At 50.3% G+C, this 16,676-nt stretch overlaps 1 protein-coding gene across 1 annotated transcript in view; it reads left to right on the top strand.

The window, feature by feature from the left end:
- AGBL1 (AGBL carboxypeptidase 1) overlaps positions 1–14,889 on the top strand; it is a gene marked incomplete at its 3' end in the record, with an annotated part of 283,890 nt that extends 269,001 nt beyond the window's left edge. Inside the window, exon 23 of the mRNA XM_080651582.1 lies at positions 14,631–14,889. Within this exon, the coding sequence (XP_080507708.1) occupies positions 14,631–14,889 (259 nt within the window). The remainder of the gene's footprint in view (positions 1–14,630) is intronic.
- Positions 14,890–16,676: the final 1,787 nt, after the last annotated feature.

Raw genomic sequence — 16,676 nt, 5'->3', positions numbered from 1 at the left:
TTGCTTATTTATTTTTTAAAAGATTTTTTAATGATTTTTAAAGAGAGAGAGGAAGAGAGAAACATCAATGTGAAAGCAAAACATCAATTGGCTGCCTCCTGCATGCCCCTTACTAGGGACTGAGCACAACACCTGGCCATCTTCCCTGACCAGGAATCGAACCAGCAACCTCTTGGTGCACGAGGACGACACTCAGCCAACTGAGCCACACCGGCCGGGGCTCTTGCTCAGGTTCTGTTTCATTTTTCTGTCCACCCTTGAGAATAAAGTATTTATATCCAACTAGAGGCCCAGTGCATTAAAATTCATGCACTGGAAGGGGGGTCCCTCAGCCCAGCCTGTCCCCTCTCACAGTCCAGGAGCCCCCAGGGGTGGGAGGCGACCTGGCAATCGGGAAGGCGACGCCCCCATCACACCTCTGCTGCTGTCACTGCTGGCAGCGCAAGCCTGGGCCGGCCCTGGTTACCTGAGCCTCGGGCGGCCTTGGGCATCTGGGCAGCCACCATCCGAGGCTTGCCTGCACCTCAGGCCAGCCCTGGGTGGCTGGGCAGCTGACAGCTGAGGCTTGCCTGCGCCTTGGGTCGGCCCTGGGCGGCTGGGGGGCTGAGGGGACTGGGGGACTCCGGAGGCAGGTGCACTGAAAGGCTGGGCCCACCTAGGGGCAGGCCCGGCCTTGCCACATGCCTGCCGCCCCAGTGGGGCTGAGGGGACTGGGTGCCGCCATCATGTGGCTGGGCACCACCATCTTTGAGGGCATGGTGGTCAATTAGCATATTCCCTCCTGATTGGCTGTGGGCGCTGCCATCTTTGAGAGCAGGGCAGCAATTAGCATATTCCCTCCTTATTGGCTGTGGGCACCACCATCTTTGAGGGCGTGGTGGTCAATTAGCATATTCCTTTCTTATTGGCTGTGGGTGCTGCCATCTTTGCAATGGCGTGAGGGTCACTTAGCATATTCCCTCCTTATTAGATAGGATATTACTGTTGAAGGGTCCATCGGTCTTTTTTTTTTCTTTTTAACCTCGGTCAGTTTTTCCTTCCCTTGTTTCGGACTTTGTGGTTAAGTGTGTAGACATGTGGGATCATTCTTGTACCTTCCCAGGGAATTGATCATTGTATCATTACTGAATAGCCCTCACGGTTTCTCATAACATATCTTTTCTGAAACACTGCCTTTGCTGGGAAGACAATCCCTCCAGCTCCCTGATGGACATGTGTGCATGGCACATCTCCTTCTGTCTTGTCAACGTCACCTCACTTGTCTCTCTGAACCTATCATGTGGCTCCTGTACAGAGAATATAGCTGTGCTGTGGTGTTTAAATCCAGTCTGACAATCCCTGCTGTTGGCGGGGCTTCGTAGCTCCCTCACATTTAACGCGCTTACTCTCAGGTGGGAATTACAGCCACTGTGTGTCTCCCTGTGTCACGTTCCAGATTTCTTAGCTGAATTATTGGCTCTTCAGACACTTGTTTGCTGAGACCAACTAGGGGGCCAGGCACCTCAGCGGTCTCATCCCTCCTGTCCCCAGAACTCCTGCTGCACCCCTGGGAGCAGGCACCCCCGGGAGAGAAGCGGGGCTCCCTCCTCCCTAGCACCCCTCTGATTTGTGGGTTCACATGTCCCAGCCACGTAGAGGAGCAGGAAGAGAGACAGCTGCACGGGGAAGGCCGGGCTGGCATAAATACACGTTTAATTGCACGGCAATTACTTACCAGGCTGGATTTATTTAAATGCCGTGTCATTAGAGCAGAAAACCTTGATTGAATCCTAACCATATCAAACACAGGCCCCGCTGTCTTCCCATGCTGGCGAAGTCTGTGTCCCCCTCTGTGCTGACCCCCGAGGGGAGGGGAGGTGGCGCTTGTTTAGGGCAGGCATCCGCCCCTTGCCCAGGACCCCTTCTCAGAAGCTGCAGAGCCATCCATCGCGTCTCTCCCTTCGCAGCTCATGGCAGGAGGGTCTGATGAGCTAGAGGGACTTATCCTACATAATAAAAGGCTAATATGCAAATCGACCGAACGGTGGAACAACTGGTCGCTATGACACGCACTGACCACCAGGGTGCAGATGCTCAACGCAGCAGCTGTCCCCTGGTGGTCATTGCGCTCCCACAGGGGGAGCACCACTCAGCCAGAAGCCGGGCTCACGGCCTAGCGGGCCTAAGCCGGCAGTCGGACATCCCCCGAGGGGGTCCCAGACTGCGAGAGGGCACAGGCCGGGCTGAGGGACAGCCCCCCACCCCAGTGCACACATGTTGTGCACCGGGCCTCTCGTTGCAAATAGAACTCCATAACCCAGGAGCCCAAGATGAGGGCGGGCATGACCCAGGCCCTGCCTCTGCGGATCAGTGGCTCCTTGAAATGGACCCTCTCCCAGACCCTAGGTCTGATTTCTCATCAACACCAATGGGCTCCCGACCTGGCACGGCCTCAGAGGGGTGGACCTCGGGCAGGCCCACCACCTTCCCCGGGCAGCTCGGGGCCAGGGCCTTGTCCACCTTGCTCTCTCTCTCACACCTTTTCTGGCCCCGGTGCCCTGCAGTCCGAGGTGCCCTGAGAGTTTTCTGAGGGAGGGGGCATGTTTAGAAGCCATGATCTGCTCTGTCCTTCACAGCACACACCACTCTCGGTCTCTTCTTCATTGACCCCCTTGACTACAGGGAGATAAAGCAGAAACCAACGTTATTCCATGTGCAGACGGGAAAGCGGAGGTCTAGCTCGATTCCAGTCAAGAGCACGTACCTCGGTGGCAGGCTAGATCCCCAGTCCCGGTCTGAGCACATGAAGGAGGCAACCAATGGATGTGTCTCTCTCACATCAATGTTTCTCTGTTGCCGCCTCTCTCCCTCTCCCTTCCACTCTCTAAAAATCAAAGGAAAAATAGGTCGATGGTCACCCATGGAGCCACACCGGCCAGAATCATAGACGTGAATCTTAGGCCCGTTACAGATCCATCACCATGTGGTCGGCAAGGTTTGTGATTTGGATTTTCAGTCGTCCCTTTGCCGATGAACAGGCAGACCTGGCTGAATATATAAATGTACAAGGCATGGGAAGGCGCTCATTCTCAAACTTGCAAACATCGTCCATCTCCGCTTGCTTCCCCTCTACCTGCTGTCTGGCTTTAGCCACAGGGTCTACCAGACGGCCCGCTTGCTTCCTAATTGGGGAGGGATCTGGTGCTTGTCTCTGTGGCTCTATTTTATAAGCTCCCTTTTCCTGCCAAACCCCAGGTCCCCGCAGCTGGGAACAGAAGAAGGAAAAAACACACAGGATTTTGCACCGGGTTTTTATTCAAACATAAACTTTTCATCTTTCCAGGAGCAATTAATTTTCCCTGTTTAAGATGACAGCGGAAAACTCTTATCTTCTGCTCTTCCTTCCAAGCGCAGGGCGGGTGCAATGGGGGAGCAGAGGCCCGCAGGTCTCCTTGGTCCCCTGCTGAGCCAGATGAGTCGGTTTCTGAACAAAATTCTCATGAAACCTAAAAGGGAGTTAGTCATCTGGTTCGTTAGCATGGACCATCAGAAGCTATTCATAAGGAGAATAAAAATTTTAAGAACCTACTTTTATTCGGGGCTTTTCAAAGATGTATGAAAAAGCTCCAGTCATTTTAAAAATGTCCCGTTTTCCTTTCTCTGGATCCTGTTAACTTTTTATTTTGCCTCCAGCATGATCAAAACTGTAAAATGGCCCTAGCCCAGTGGTCGGCAAACTGCGGCTCGCGAACCACATGTGGCTCTTTGGCCCCTTGAGTGTGGCTCTTCCAAAAGATACCACGGCCTGGGCGAGTCTATTTGGAAGAAGTGGCATTAGAAGAAGTTTAAGTTTAAAAAATTTGGCTCTCAAAAGACATTTCAATTGTTGTACTATTAATATTTGGTTCTGTTGACTAATGAGTTTGCCGACCACTGCCCTAGCCAGTGTGACTCAGTGGGTAGAGCGTTGGCCTACGGACTGAAGGGTCCCGTATTCAATTCCGGTCAAGGGCACATGCCCGGGTTGGGGGCTCGGTTCCTGGTGGCGGCCTGCAGGGGGCAACCAATCGATGCTTCTCTCTCATCATTGATGTTTCTCTCTCTCTCTCCTTCTCCCTTCCTCTCTGAAATCAGTAAAAAAGTATATATTTTTAAAAAGATGTAGGTCTTACAAATATTCCTGCTACTTGGGGCAAGCCCAGAGCCAAACGCCACCCCTGTGCCCAGACAGTGGTTGGTACATGTAGCCACTTCCCTCAGTCAGACACACAGCCTGTTCTTTGCCACAACTTCACTGGCGGGTTTTTGTTTGTTTGTTCGTTTTTGGTGCTTTGGTGATGGTTTTTAATTTTTTAACATTGAAGATGCCATAGAAGAACAGGGCCCGAGTTTGTAGTTGGGATTAGCACGGAGCCTCATAGCGTTGCTTCAGCATCTGCCTTGCATCTGTTGGGGAGCTTGTTGTATTAACGCTTACCGGCCTGGGGCGACCTCCTCGGTGTTAAAGATGCAGCGCTGGCACAGTGCTGACACTCCGATTTGTTTTCTATGAGAAAACGTGAAGATTGTGAGCCCTGGCTTTCCTTCCACTTCCTGGTGTCTGTGTTCAGAGGCCGGATTGAAGGTAGAGGTCAGGATGGGACTCCAGGTGGGGGGGGGGAAGGGGGACCTGGAGAAGGGGGTGGGGTGAGGGAGTCCTGGGCTGAGGATCGAGGCTGAGGTCACATTGTACCTCAGCGTCAGAGCCGACGTCCTTCGCGTCCCTCATCCTCCTCCACCAGGCAGCTCACATGGACCATCCATCGAGCAAGTGGTGGGGAAAGCAGCCACGTGGCCCCTTCGCTCCTGAAACATGCCAGCCGCGTTGTCACAGGGTTTTATTGGCCATAAATGCTGGGCGCTCTTGTGACAATGGTCTGATTCTGGCCAGCATTTGTACTCGGGATATTGAGAGGCGGGCCCGGCTGGCATGGCTTCGTGGTCACACACCGACCTATGAAGCAGGAGGTCACGGTTCGATTCCCGGTCAGGGCACTGGAATCTGATGAATATGCAGTGCCCGCCATAAACCACCCATTTCCTTTGGCTCTGGGTTCCAGAAAACTCCTCTGAGGAGGCCTCGGAGAAAGGGTGTTGCTTCGTCGACCAGGGACCATCTCGAAGCTGCTGTGTATGTGGCTCAGCCGTGTGGTTTCGCGAGGTGTTAGAAGCAGCTCTGGGTGCAGTGAGGGGACTCGGGCGGCAGCCACACCCCCTTTTGTCATGTTGGGTGGTTATCTATCGGTGGGGAGTCCTCTGTGTCCCCCCAATCTCTTACTGCTGGACGTGGGATTCTTGGGATGCTGTGGGAGGAAGAGGTATCATGGAAAGCTTTATTTTATGTATGTATTTTTTTTTTTTTTATTGATTTCAGAGAGGAAGGGAGAGGGAGGGAGAGAAAGGGATAGAAACATCAATGGTGAGGAAGAATCATGGATCGGCTGCCTCCTGCACGCCCCCTGCTGGGGATGGAGCCCACAGCCCTGGCATGTGCCCTGACCGGGAATCAAACCGTGACCTCCTGGTTCATAGGCTGAAGCTCAACCACTGAGCCACCCAGCCGGGCCATGAGAAAATCTTAAATAGATTTTTTTCGATTGGAGGGATTAGCACCAGGCATGTACATTCCAGAACGGATGTAGGCAAGTCGCTTTGTAGTTAATAACTTTTGCTTCATTTTGTGAGAAAATATTGGTATTGCACTAATTTTTTAAATAGCACGGATAATTATACCCCCATTAATGATGTCAAATATTATTACCCAATACATCGTTCCAATTATCTCTTCTAAATTAAGCAGCGGATCTCCAACAAGTTAATTTTAAATAATTATGCCGAATGATAATGGGACGGAGGGCGCGCCGGCATCTTCCTGATGAACACGGAATAAAACACAGCCTGGTTAACTGTCCCTGGTCCCTCAGCTTCTGCCCGCCCCCAGCTTCCCGTCCACCAATCACTAACCACACACATTACTAGTATGCTCCGGACGCCCCGGAACACTCAGCCACTCGCTGTCCACACCACTCTCTCCCTTCCTGCTGGGATTTTGCACATGTTACACTTCGTATTTTTTTAAATATAATTTTATTGATTTCAGAGAGGAAGGGAGAGGGAGAGAGCAAGAGAAACATCAATGATGAGAGAAAATCCTGGATCGGCTGCCTCTGCGCTCCCCCTACTGGGGATCAAGCCCACAACCAGGGTATGTGCCCTGACCGGGAATCGAACTAGGGACCCTTGGGTCCACAGGCCGATGTTCTATCCACTGAGCCACACTGGCTAGGGCTGCATGTTGCTCTTCATCCTGGAGTATCTTGCCTCACCTATTTGCCTGCATAAAAGCTCCTACGCCCCCCTCTAGAGACACCTTCCCTGCCTCCCTTTGCACAAGTTACTTATTCCTTCGGCCGAGTTCCCAGGGTGCACTGCCTGCCCCTGATCTAGAACTTTCAGAGAACAAGCTGTTTTTGGTCTCGGGCAAGTCTGTCCCTCACTCTCGTCCCAGGACTCCTCTGTTTCCTTCCCCGGCGATAGTCCGCGGCCTCAAACGGCGGATGGAAGGCCATTCTTTCTTCCCCTTTTTCTTTCTAAATGAAAGACTAGAGAAATGAGCAAAAGGCGGTCGATGCACATTTATTGAACGAGTGAATGAGTTCGATGAATTCGTAATTCTAGGAGTTTCAGTGAGCCTGGGATTTATTTAAACTGTCTTGGGAAATGCTTGTCAGTAAGTCTTTAGATCTAGTAGATACATTGCATTGTGATCGCTATAGGTTACTGTAACTATTAAATGATAAAAACTTCCTACTTCCTAACAGCCCGGCAGGTGTGGCTCAGTGGTTGAGTGTCGACTTATGAACTAAGAGGTCAGGGTTCCATTCCCGGTCAGGGCACATGCCCGGGTTGTGGGCTCGATCCCCAGTAGGGGGCGTGCAGGAGGCAGCCGATCCATGATTCTCTCTCATCATGGCTGTTTCTATCTCTCTCTCCCTGTCTCTTCCTCTCTGAAAAAAAAAATGTGTATAAAGATATATATATATATATTTCCTAATAGATGCTACCAGATGGTGCTAACACATGTATTTAGCAATGCTACTTCCATGTACATTAAAGAAGCTTTTTAAAGACACTCTAATAATTGCAAACATAATTTAATGTATAGAATTTGTAAATTCACCTAACTTAGATAATCTGTGCTCTATTATAATTCTTGAAAATACAGAATCAAGGTTTTGCTATTGATATTTATTTGCTCTTGCTTTTGGCCAAATTAGGTGGTGTATTATACATCACTTTAAAGTTTATTATAATTTACTAGAGGCCCAGTGCATGAAAATCATGCACGAGTAGGGACCCTAGGCCTGGCGGGCCATCAGGGCTGATTTGTGGGGCGACCAGCAGGGCGATAGGCCCCCCCCCCACCCGCCTTGGCTTGGCACCACCCTCTCACCTGCTCTGCCATCCCGCTGCAGTCCCACTCACTTCGGGGCCCATCGGGGCTGGCAGCGCCTCCACTGCCGCCCGCTGCCAATGCCCACCATGTACCGCGCTACCCCCTGGTGGTCAGCGCCCGTCTAACTCCCAGTTGGTGGAACTCCCGCCCGTGGGGACAATTTGCATATCAGCCTTTTATTATTTAGGAGGATTGCATACCATGCTTTATGATGTTGCCCAGAAGGAGTTATCACAGCGCCACCTAGAGCTTGACTCCTTGTGACACACCTTCTCTGACCCGTTTCTGACAGGTTCTTCGCAATCTCTCGTGTCCTGTCACAGCCGGTTATGACCCTCAGAGCCTATCCTCTCTTGAGTTAATATTTTCACATTTAACAGCGCACACCATTGTTCCCTTAAACTTACAACTTGTTTTCACTGATTCACGCTGTGCCCAGTTCACTGCTCACATCACAATACTTCCCAGAAGGTCAGTAGTCACGTGTATAACATTGATTCTCTTCACAAATACTCGATTAATTGAATTCTCGTGGAATGGAATGTGGAAATAAATTAAAATTGGCATCTTTGGGGTTCAGCTCACCTCCCTTGAGAGGTCCCACTAGCTTCCTCTCTCTCTCTCTCTCTCTCTCACACACACACACACACACACACACACACACTCTCTCACAAAAAGACTTGGTTTTAAACCGGTTTGGCTCAGTGGATTGAGCGTCTGCCTGCGGACTGAAGGGTCCCGGGTTTGATTCCAGTCAAGGGCATGTACCTTGGTTGCCGGCACATCCCCAGTAGGGGGTGTGCAGGAGGCAGCTGATCGATGTTTCTCTCTCTTCGTTGATGTTTCTAACTCTCTATCCCTCTCCTTTCCTCTCTGTAAAAAATCAATAAAATATATTTAAAAAAAGTGAAGTGTTGCCCCAGCCAGTTTGGCTCAGTGGATAGAGCGTTGGCCTGCAGACCGAAGGGTTCCAAGTTCGATTCCAGTCAAGGGCACGTACCTCAGCTGCAGGCTCCTCCCCAGCCCTTGTCTCTGGCCGAGGCTCATGCAGGCAGCAACCAATCAATACGTTTCTCTCACATCAATGCTTCTCTCCGTCTCTCCCTCTCTCTGAAAAATAAATGGGAAATTCTGGTGCTTTCTTCGTTCCAAAGGACACAGAACACAGGTATCTGCCCAGGCAAGCGAACGGGAATCTCCCATTAGCTTAACGTTTTAGCAAATGATCTCAGGAGGAAATGCCCCTTCTAGCCCTTTAAGGTCTGCAGTTTTGAAACGTACAGTATGAGTTCTCTTCATCGCCTCCCCTCCCTCTTCCGTTTCCGTGTAGCCAGTGGAAATCAGGGGAGACAGCGGGTGACCCCTCATCTGCGTGCAGCGTATCTTTCTCTCATGATAAGAAAGGGAGTTTTTCTGCCCTTCTTTCGTGGACTTTTGTTGTGAGCATTTTCTGTGTGCAAAGCAGGAGCTCAGAGCTCTGAGGGTGACCCGTTAATATGACCTGTACGGGGAAATGCAGTGAGCAAGGACCCTCACATCAGATGAGTAAGTCTTTCTAATCTGCATAACTGTGGACGTGTGTGTGTGTGTGTTTTTCCCCCAAAGGAAATCACATCTGGCCTTGATCTGGAGACATCTGGGGTTTGGATTACCCGCGGCAAGAAGGATGACATTGTAGGAGAGTCAATATCAGCCACGTCAGAGAAACACAGAGTCCAGAGCGTGTCCGAGGGGCGGGGAAACCAGGTTCAGGAAGGGGTTACGGAGAGAACGGACTTAGGAAACTCGGCTGGAGAAAGAAGCAGGGGTCACGCTGTGGGAGTTGCTTTTCTCCCCAGGCACGTGGCACCAAGCCTCCGAAATACCGAAGTTGATACGAACGCAACGTTGATGAAGTTAAGGGCTGGGGAGGGCAGCCAAGGTTTGCTGAGAGCTGACAAAGTGGTCACTACGACAGGGCTTTGCTTAGGACACAGCCGGGCCGGCGTGGCTCAGTGGTTGAGCGTCGACCTATGAACCAGGAGGTCAAGGTTCGATTCCTGGTCAGGGCACATGCCTGGGTTATGGGCTCCATGAGGGCTGTGCAGGAGGCAGCCAATGGGTGATTCTCTCTCATCCTTGATGTTTCCATCTCTCTCAGGCCCTTCAGAGTTGCTCTTTCTCCTCTACAAAAGCCAGGATGCACCCGGCTGGTGTGGCTCAGTGGTTGAGTGTCGACCTATGCACCAGGAGGTCACAGTTCAATTCCTGGTCAGGGCACATGCTTGGGTTGCTGGCTCAATTCGATCATGCAGGAGGCAGCCAATCAATAATTCTCTCTCATCATTGATGTTTCTCTCTCTCTCTCTCTCTCTCTCTCTCTCTCTCTCTCTCTTCCTCCCTAAAATCAATAAAAATATTTCTATTTTTTAAAAAGCCAAGATGCAATGAGGCTGCGTTTCTTTGGGAAGTGGCTGTAGGAGGAGCTCAGCTTTCTCAGGAGGGACCTGGGGGACAGGCAGGATGGGAAGGACATGTTAAGTAGGTGTGGCCGAGTGTGACGGTCTCTTGCTTCTCAGTGGGTGGCTGCCTCTTGAGGTCTGACATGCACCCAAGTCTTGAGCATCACCTCAGCATTTAAAGAGAAAACAAGTGAAAAGAGAATCCATAAAGTTGCATTAAACTTTTAAAACATATTTTTATTGATTCCAGAGAGGAAGGGAGAGGGAGAGGGAGAGGGAGGGAGAGAGAAAGAGAGAGAGAGAAAGAAACATCAATGATGAGAGAGAATCATGGATCGGCTGCCTCCTGCACACCCCACACTGGGGATCGAGCCTGCAACCCGGGTGTGTGTCCCGACCAGGAATTGAACCGTGACCTCCTGGTTCATGGGTCGACATTCGACCACTGAGCCACCCTGACTGGGCTAACACTGCATTTTAATCAGCACCGATGCCAAGGTATGCCACAGGCTGGGTTCCGTTCAGCCTGTTAGCATGCAGAATTATTGTACACTGTAGAACGCTGCCATTCCCCAACCAAGAAAACAAACAAAACAAAGAAAGCAGAACTAATTGAGATCGTCATATCTCAATAAATATGCAAATGAAAAAATCAAAACAAAGAAATTCTATTTATCACATCATAAAGTTGCAAATCGCTGTACTGGCTGGCTTGGAGGCATTGCAAGGGAGGGAGACTCCTTCACGGCTTTGCGTAGAAACTGTTAGAAAGCTGGGCTCGGGAGTATATCCGAGGACGAGGAGGATGAACTGGCCAGGATAAACGTATTCTCAAGCCTGGTTTCCAAAGCTGTGGGGAGAACGGGGGGTAAAAATGCATGTGTGTTCACAGGTCATGTTTTGTGCTAAGAAAGTTGTTTTCCTTCATATCGTTTCAAGAACAAAGCTAGTAACGTGCCCATTTCACAGATGGAACTCAGAGAAGGTGACCTCTGAATGTGTGTCTACAGGATATCAGAGCAGCCAGATGAAAAGGAAGAAATGAAACCAATTTTCAGTGTTTTCTCCATGCATTTCCCACAGCTGAGTATTAAGAGCCACCCTATTGATGGAAGCGTAGTTTGATTTCTGCATATTATTTTTTAAAAATATAGTTTTATTGATTTCAGAGAGGAAGGGAGAGGGAAAGAGAGATAGAAACATCAAGGATGAGAGAGAATCATCGATCGGCTGCCTCCTGCACACCTCCTACTAGGGATGGAACCCACAACCCAGGCATGTGCCCTGACCGGGAATCGAACCCGTGACCTCCTGGTTCATAGGTCGAGACTCAATCACCGAGTCACACCACCGGGCAGAGTAAGGTTCTTTATGAGGACGGGGATTCCCTGGGATGAAGAAACAGGTACCAAGATGAGTACCTGTTAGAGTCCTCACTGCTCTGGGCGTAAGGGCAGTGCCGCTGTCAGTCTTCAAACCAGTAGGGGTCAGCACGGGTAGAATTGCTATTACCACGGGCATTGCCATTCGACAAAAGTACGTAATCTGTCAGAGCAGGACGTTGCTGGAACAGAGGACAGAAAGGCAAAGGGCTTGCTGCTGCTGTCAGAAGATTTCAAAGAGGAGGGTGCACACTTTTCCTTCAAGATGGGTGGGGTTGGCAGGAGCGATAGGACCGTTTTATTGCGTTTTGCTAGACTTGAGCAGTTTTGTTCAAAGGAAATAAGATGATGGACCGAGTGGTGGCAGGATCCTTGGCAGCCCTGACCCCAGAGACACTGCTACCAGCAGTTTATTATTATTATTTTGTATGTCCATCCCCTTTTTTCTCCCCCCACTTTTTTAATAGATTCTATCCTAATTCTTGTTGCTTACATGTGATTATGGTTTCTATGATTTTCAGTCGCCTTGAATATAGTTGCTGAGCTTTAAAGATGTACTCTTCTCATTTTTTATCCTTGATCTTCTAGTAGGTGCTGACTAACTGGTTGATAACTAAATAATTGAATGAACGGATGGATGGATGGATGGACGGATGGATGAGAATGGGCCGAATACCAACAAACAAGTCTTGTTTGCTTGGCAATACCGTATTTATCTTCTCCACGCTGCTGTGCTAGCTGATGAATGGCTGGAGATCTCGACTTGTTCTCTTTCTCCCTTCCTCCTCACATGAAGACATTTCGTGTGAATACGCTGTTTGTGTCATGGAAACCGAGCCTGCGGTCCTACTGTGCTTACGTGATACCTGGTGCCCCGATGAGTACGTTTCTCCCCTCTCCTCACTTCCCGCCAGCTTTCCGAGTGGTTGCGCTGCCTCGGTACTTTGGTCAAACACCAGTTGGTTTTGCTCGTGTGGATCTGTTTCTGGGTCCGCTGTTTCGTTCTATCGATCTACCTGTCTACCCCCGGGCCGGCACCGTACGGATTTGCTGATTGTAGCGATATAACCCGCCTTGAAATTGTCTAGTGTGATTCCTCCCACTCTGTTCTCATTCCCAAAACTATTTTAGGTATATTTAGTTCCTTCGCATTTTCCGTATGCATTGTAGGGTCATCTTGTCTGAATCCACACAGATCTTTTTGGAACTTCAATAGGAACTGTGTAAAATGTGTATAGCAATTTGGGGGTGGGGGGTGGGGATTGACATCTTTACAATGCTGACTCTTCTAGGCCAGTGATGTTTCTTCATTTATTTAAACTTTCCTTGATTCTTATCCACAGATTTTTATATTTTTTTTAGCATACAAGTGCGGTACATGTTTTGTTCTATTGACACCTAAGTGTCTCATTTTTTTTTTTTTTTACTGATTATAAATGTTTACTGATTTTAACATGCTCATTGCTACAAGTACAATTGATGTTACTATGTTAATCTTGTAACCTATGACCTCACTGAGCTATCTTTTAGTTCTAGAGTTATTTTTTAAAACACTTTTTATTGTTGTTCTTGTACATTCTTAAATAGAGATCATTTTATCTTTTGCTTTCCTACCTATATGTCTTTTATATTCTCTCCCTGTCTTGTTATGCTGGCTAGAACTTCCAGTACTATGTTGAAAAATAGCAATGGGGAGAGTAGACATTTTTTAAAAATATATTTCTATTGATTTCAGAGAGGAAGGGAGAGACAGAAATATCAATGGGGAGAGAGAATCATGGATCAGCTGCCTCCTGAACGCCTCTTACTGGGGATCGAGCTCGCAACACGGGCATGTGCCCTGACTGGGAATCGAACTGTGACCTCCTGGTTCATAGGTCGATGCTCAAGCACTGAGACACACTGGCCGGGTCTTTACTCGATTTCTTTATCACCCACAGTTCAGCCTGGGAAGTAGGATAATTTAAGGCCGTGGTGCTGTGGAGACGAGATTCCCACTGTCCCCCTCCTCTCTGTTCAGGCAGCATCCCACAGGACCTTCAGTTTAGGGTGCCAGGTGCCCGGGAAGCATGCAGGCAGCTCCCACCCATCCGTAGGTAGTTAAGACACGGCCCCTGGTTCATTTTCCGAGTGGATTACCTGTTTCATTGTTTATGGCGCGGCAGGTGGATGAGCAGCTCTGTCCAGTTGATGAAGTGCTTGCCTTCCGTACATCACAGCGTAGGAGCCGTTGCTGATTGTAGCTATATAACCCGATTGCAGCACGCAGTGAACCCTAATTGGTCAAGTCCTAAGTAGGGAGCGATGAGAAAGTCCTTGGAAAAGGAGGTGCCTCATGCAAATGAAGGAGATAACAGGTCCTTGGGAGGAAATTCCCTTTGTCCACGTTATACGGTCAATATTTGTTCTGTTTCTGTCACCCCCTTAGATTTCTCGCTGGGTGTCCCATCTATATATATAAAAGCCTAGTATGCAAATTGTCCCCATGGGAGTTCGACCGGGAGAACGATCATTCACATGCGCTGACTGTCAGGGGGTGTCATGGAATGAAGGAAGGCCCCGGCTGGCAGCCACAGCCGGAAGGAAGGCCCCCATCGGCCCTGACCACCAGCCGGCCTAGGGACTCTGCCTGTGCATGAATTTTGTGCACCGGGCCTCTAGTATGTGAATAAACTGAAGGTTGACAGAGAGATGAGGGCGGGGCACAACGTAGTCCAGAATGCTATTTCCCTACTTGTTCTCTGGTTTATGCATTTCAACCTGGACTAATGTTCTCATTCCAATAAATCATTCATCACGAGGAAGGAAGCTATGCCGTATGACTCATGAGATTGGAATGCAAGATGGGCAGGATTTTGAGTCCTACCTACCCCCATTCCAGTCCCACCGTGTCCCGGGAGTGAACAGCACGTCAATCCCGGACGAGCCACGGTGGCCGCCTCTGGTTGCTGATGTTAACCCCAGAGGATCCTGAGGATCTTGTCCACGTCCTGAGCCTGGGAACCTCTTGTCTGCAGAGTCCACTGGCACAGGAAGGAGGCGGCCTCGGTTCCGTGTGGTTTCCTCTCTCTGTCCCCAGGGAGTGGGCGACACCAGGCTCCCAGCTCAAGGCACAGGGACGCTTGGGTTTCCCGCTCAGAGGAGACGAGGCCCACGCTTCTCCTCTTTCTGACTTCTTTTTACGTGTTCCTTCCTGTGGGTAACTTCTCTTTCCTCTTCCTCTCTCCCTTTCCCTGTTTCCGTGCCTCCTCCCCTCTGTACGTCTCCTTCCATTTTCCTTCCCTTCCTTCTTCTCCTTCCTCTCTCGTCCACATGGCCCGGGGACGCACGCAGATGCAGCAGCGGTGGCGGCAGCGGCAGCAACACCGCAGAACTGGATGACGAGCCCCCATGTATGGAGGAGATCGACTACGGTCCCGACAGCAGCTCCGACCGGGAGGGGAGCTGCTCTGAGCTGGATCGGCAGATCCGGGAGTGGGCCTCCCTCCAGGACCAAGATGAGGGGAGGGGGGAGGGGGAGGAGGAGGAGGAGGAGGAGGAGGAGGAGGAGGAGGAGGAAAGGCCAGGACTGGGAAGAAGAGACACCCCATAGCCCCCAGGTTCATGGCGAGTTCTGTGACTGCAACCATTGGACTAGCAGCTGTGTTATTTCTTCACCACCGGACATGCACACCATGTGGGTGCAGAGAGCCAGCCCCTGTGAGCCCGCAGCCCTATTTCTAGGTTTTGTTCTGTTGCACGAAGCATAGAGGCCAGTGGCTACTTTGTCATTACATCCATTTCCATGCATAGTTCACAGAGCCACATGTTGTCCTCGTGCAGAGCCAGGCGTGTGTGCAGTCGTCAAACTGCTGTCCCTCTCGACAGCACCTTCTTTGTCCAGCCCTTCCCCACATTGCCCTGCTCTGGTTCAGAAATCCCACATCCGTCCTCCGTATGACGGCATTCAGACTTCTTCCGTGACACACACGGAGCTTTGAGGGCAGTAACGGGGCCCAGTTCCAATCCAGGCTGCCAGCATGCCTTCACGTGTCCCATCTGCACTGTGTCTGCTTGTCATTGGTTCGTGAGGTCAAGAAGGTAATCTGTTCAAAATGTGCGTTCTGGGAGGGAGAGAAAGAATGCGAACTCGAGGTCAACAACGCGCGTCTCCGCTCCAAGCAGTTTGGGGTGTTGCCTTCTCGTCATTGAGTGTGTTTCTGAGAGGAAGTGACCCGGGCAGGTGAATGTCTAGGGGGCGTGTCCGGGAACAGCCAGGAACGTGGGCTGTTTCTTGATTCATCTACGGAGCAAATGTATATGATGGACGTGTCAGGCCCTTCCCTAAGCTCTGAAGTCGCAGAGAGAAAAGACCCACTTTGTGTCCTCAAGTTGCTCACAGTTCAGTGAGAGAGATGAACAACAACAACAAAAACATTTTATTGTGATATAGCAGCACCTGCCGTGATGGAGCTAGACAGAGAGAGGAGAATACGGGGTCACCTGATGTAATGGGGGCGGGGGGAAGCCGACCAATAGGAGATGATAAGTTAAGGTGATTCTTGAAGGACGCGCAGGAGATCCCTGGTAAAAAGGAAAGCAAGCCCGGCCAGTGTGGCTCAGTGGTTGAGCGCTTACCTATGAACCAGGAAGTTAAGGTTCGATTCCCAGTCAGGTCACATGCCCAGGTTGCGGGTTCGATTCCCAGTCGGGGACGAGCAGGAGGCAGCCAATCGATGATTCTCTCTCATCATGGATGTTTCTCTCTCTCCCTCTCCCTTCCTCTCTGAAATCAATAAAAATGTATTTAAAAAAACACACCTATGCTAAGAACTAAGAAGAGTTTGTGCAAAGGCCCTGTGGTGGGGTGAGAGCTTGGAATAAAATGTTTCATGGGACGGGTTTAGAAGATGTGTTTGTATGTGGAGAAAGTGTGGTAGGAGTTGGAATGGGAAAGATCGCCGTTGATCGGATCAAGCAACATATACACACACGTGCACACATGCACACACACACGTGTGTACACACACACACCATTGCTGAGCCACACAGCTTCCTCAGTGGCCTCTTTGATTTTTCAAGCCTCCCATGTTTTCCTGTCTCCGATAGGGTCTCCCATAGCATCACTGGGGGTACCAAGACCCAGTTCACATATCGCCTTCCTTCCATCCAACCTTTCCTAGTCGCCCAGCCGAGCCACCTCACCTCTCCTCTGTCCCCGGTTGCACGGTCTGCACCTCCCCTCTGTGGCGTGTTTCATGTGTATGTGCAGCCCATCCCGCCAGCCAGGGAACGAGAGCTCTCAGGTGCACGGACCGGCTCTTACCTTGCTCCCTGTCTCTGCACCTTGACACGTGTATCTTCTTCCCAGCCTCCAACCTGGGCACCCAGCGTGTGACT

The sequence above is a fragment of the Plecotus auritus genome (genome assembly GCF_963455305.1).
Source record: "Plecotus auritus genome assembly, chromosome: 15".
NCBI lineage: Eukaryota > Metazoa > Chordata > Mammalia > Chiroptera > Vespertilionidae > Plecotus > Plecotus auritus.
The sequence above is the reverse complement of the archived record's forward strand: the minus strand, read 5'-3'. Positions and strand labels throughout refer to the sequence as shown.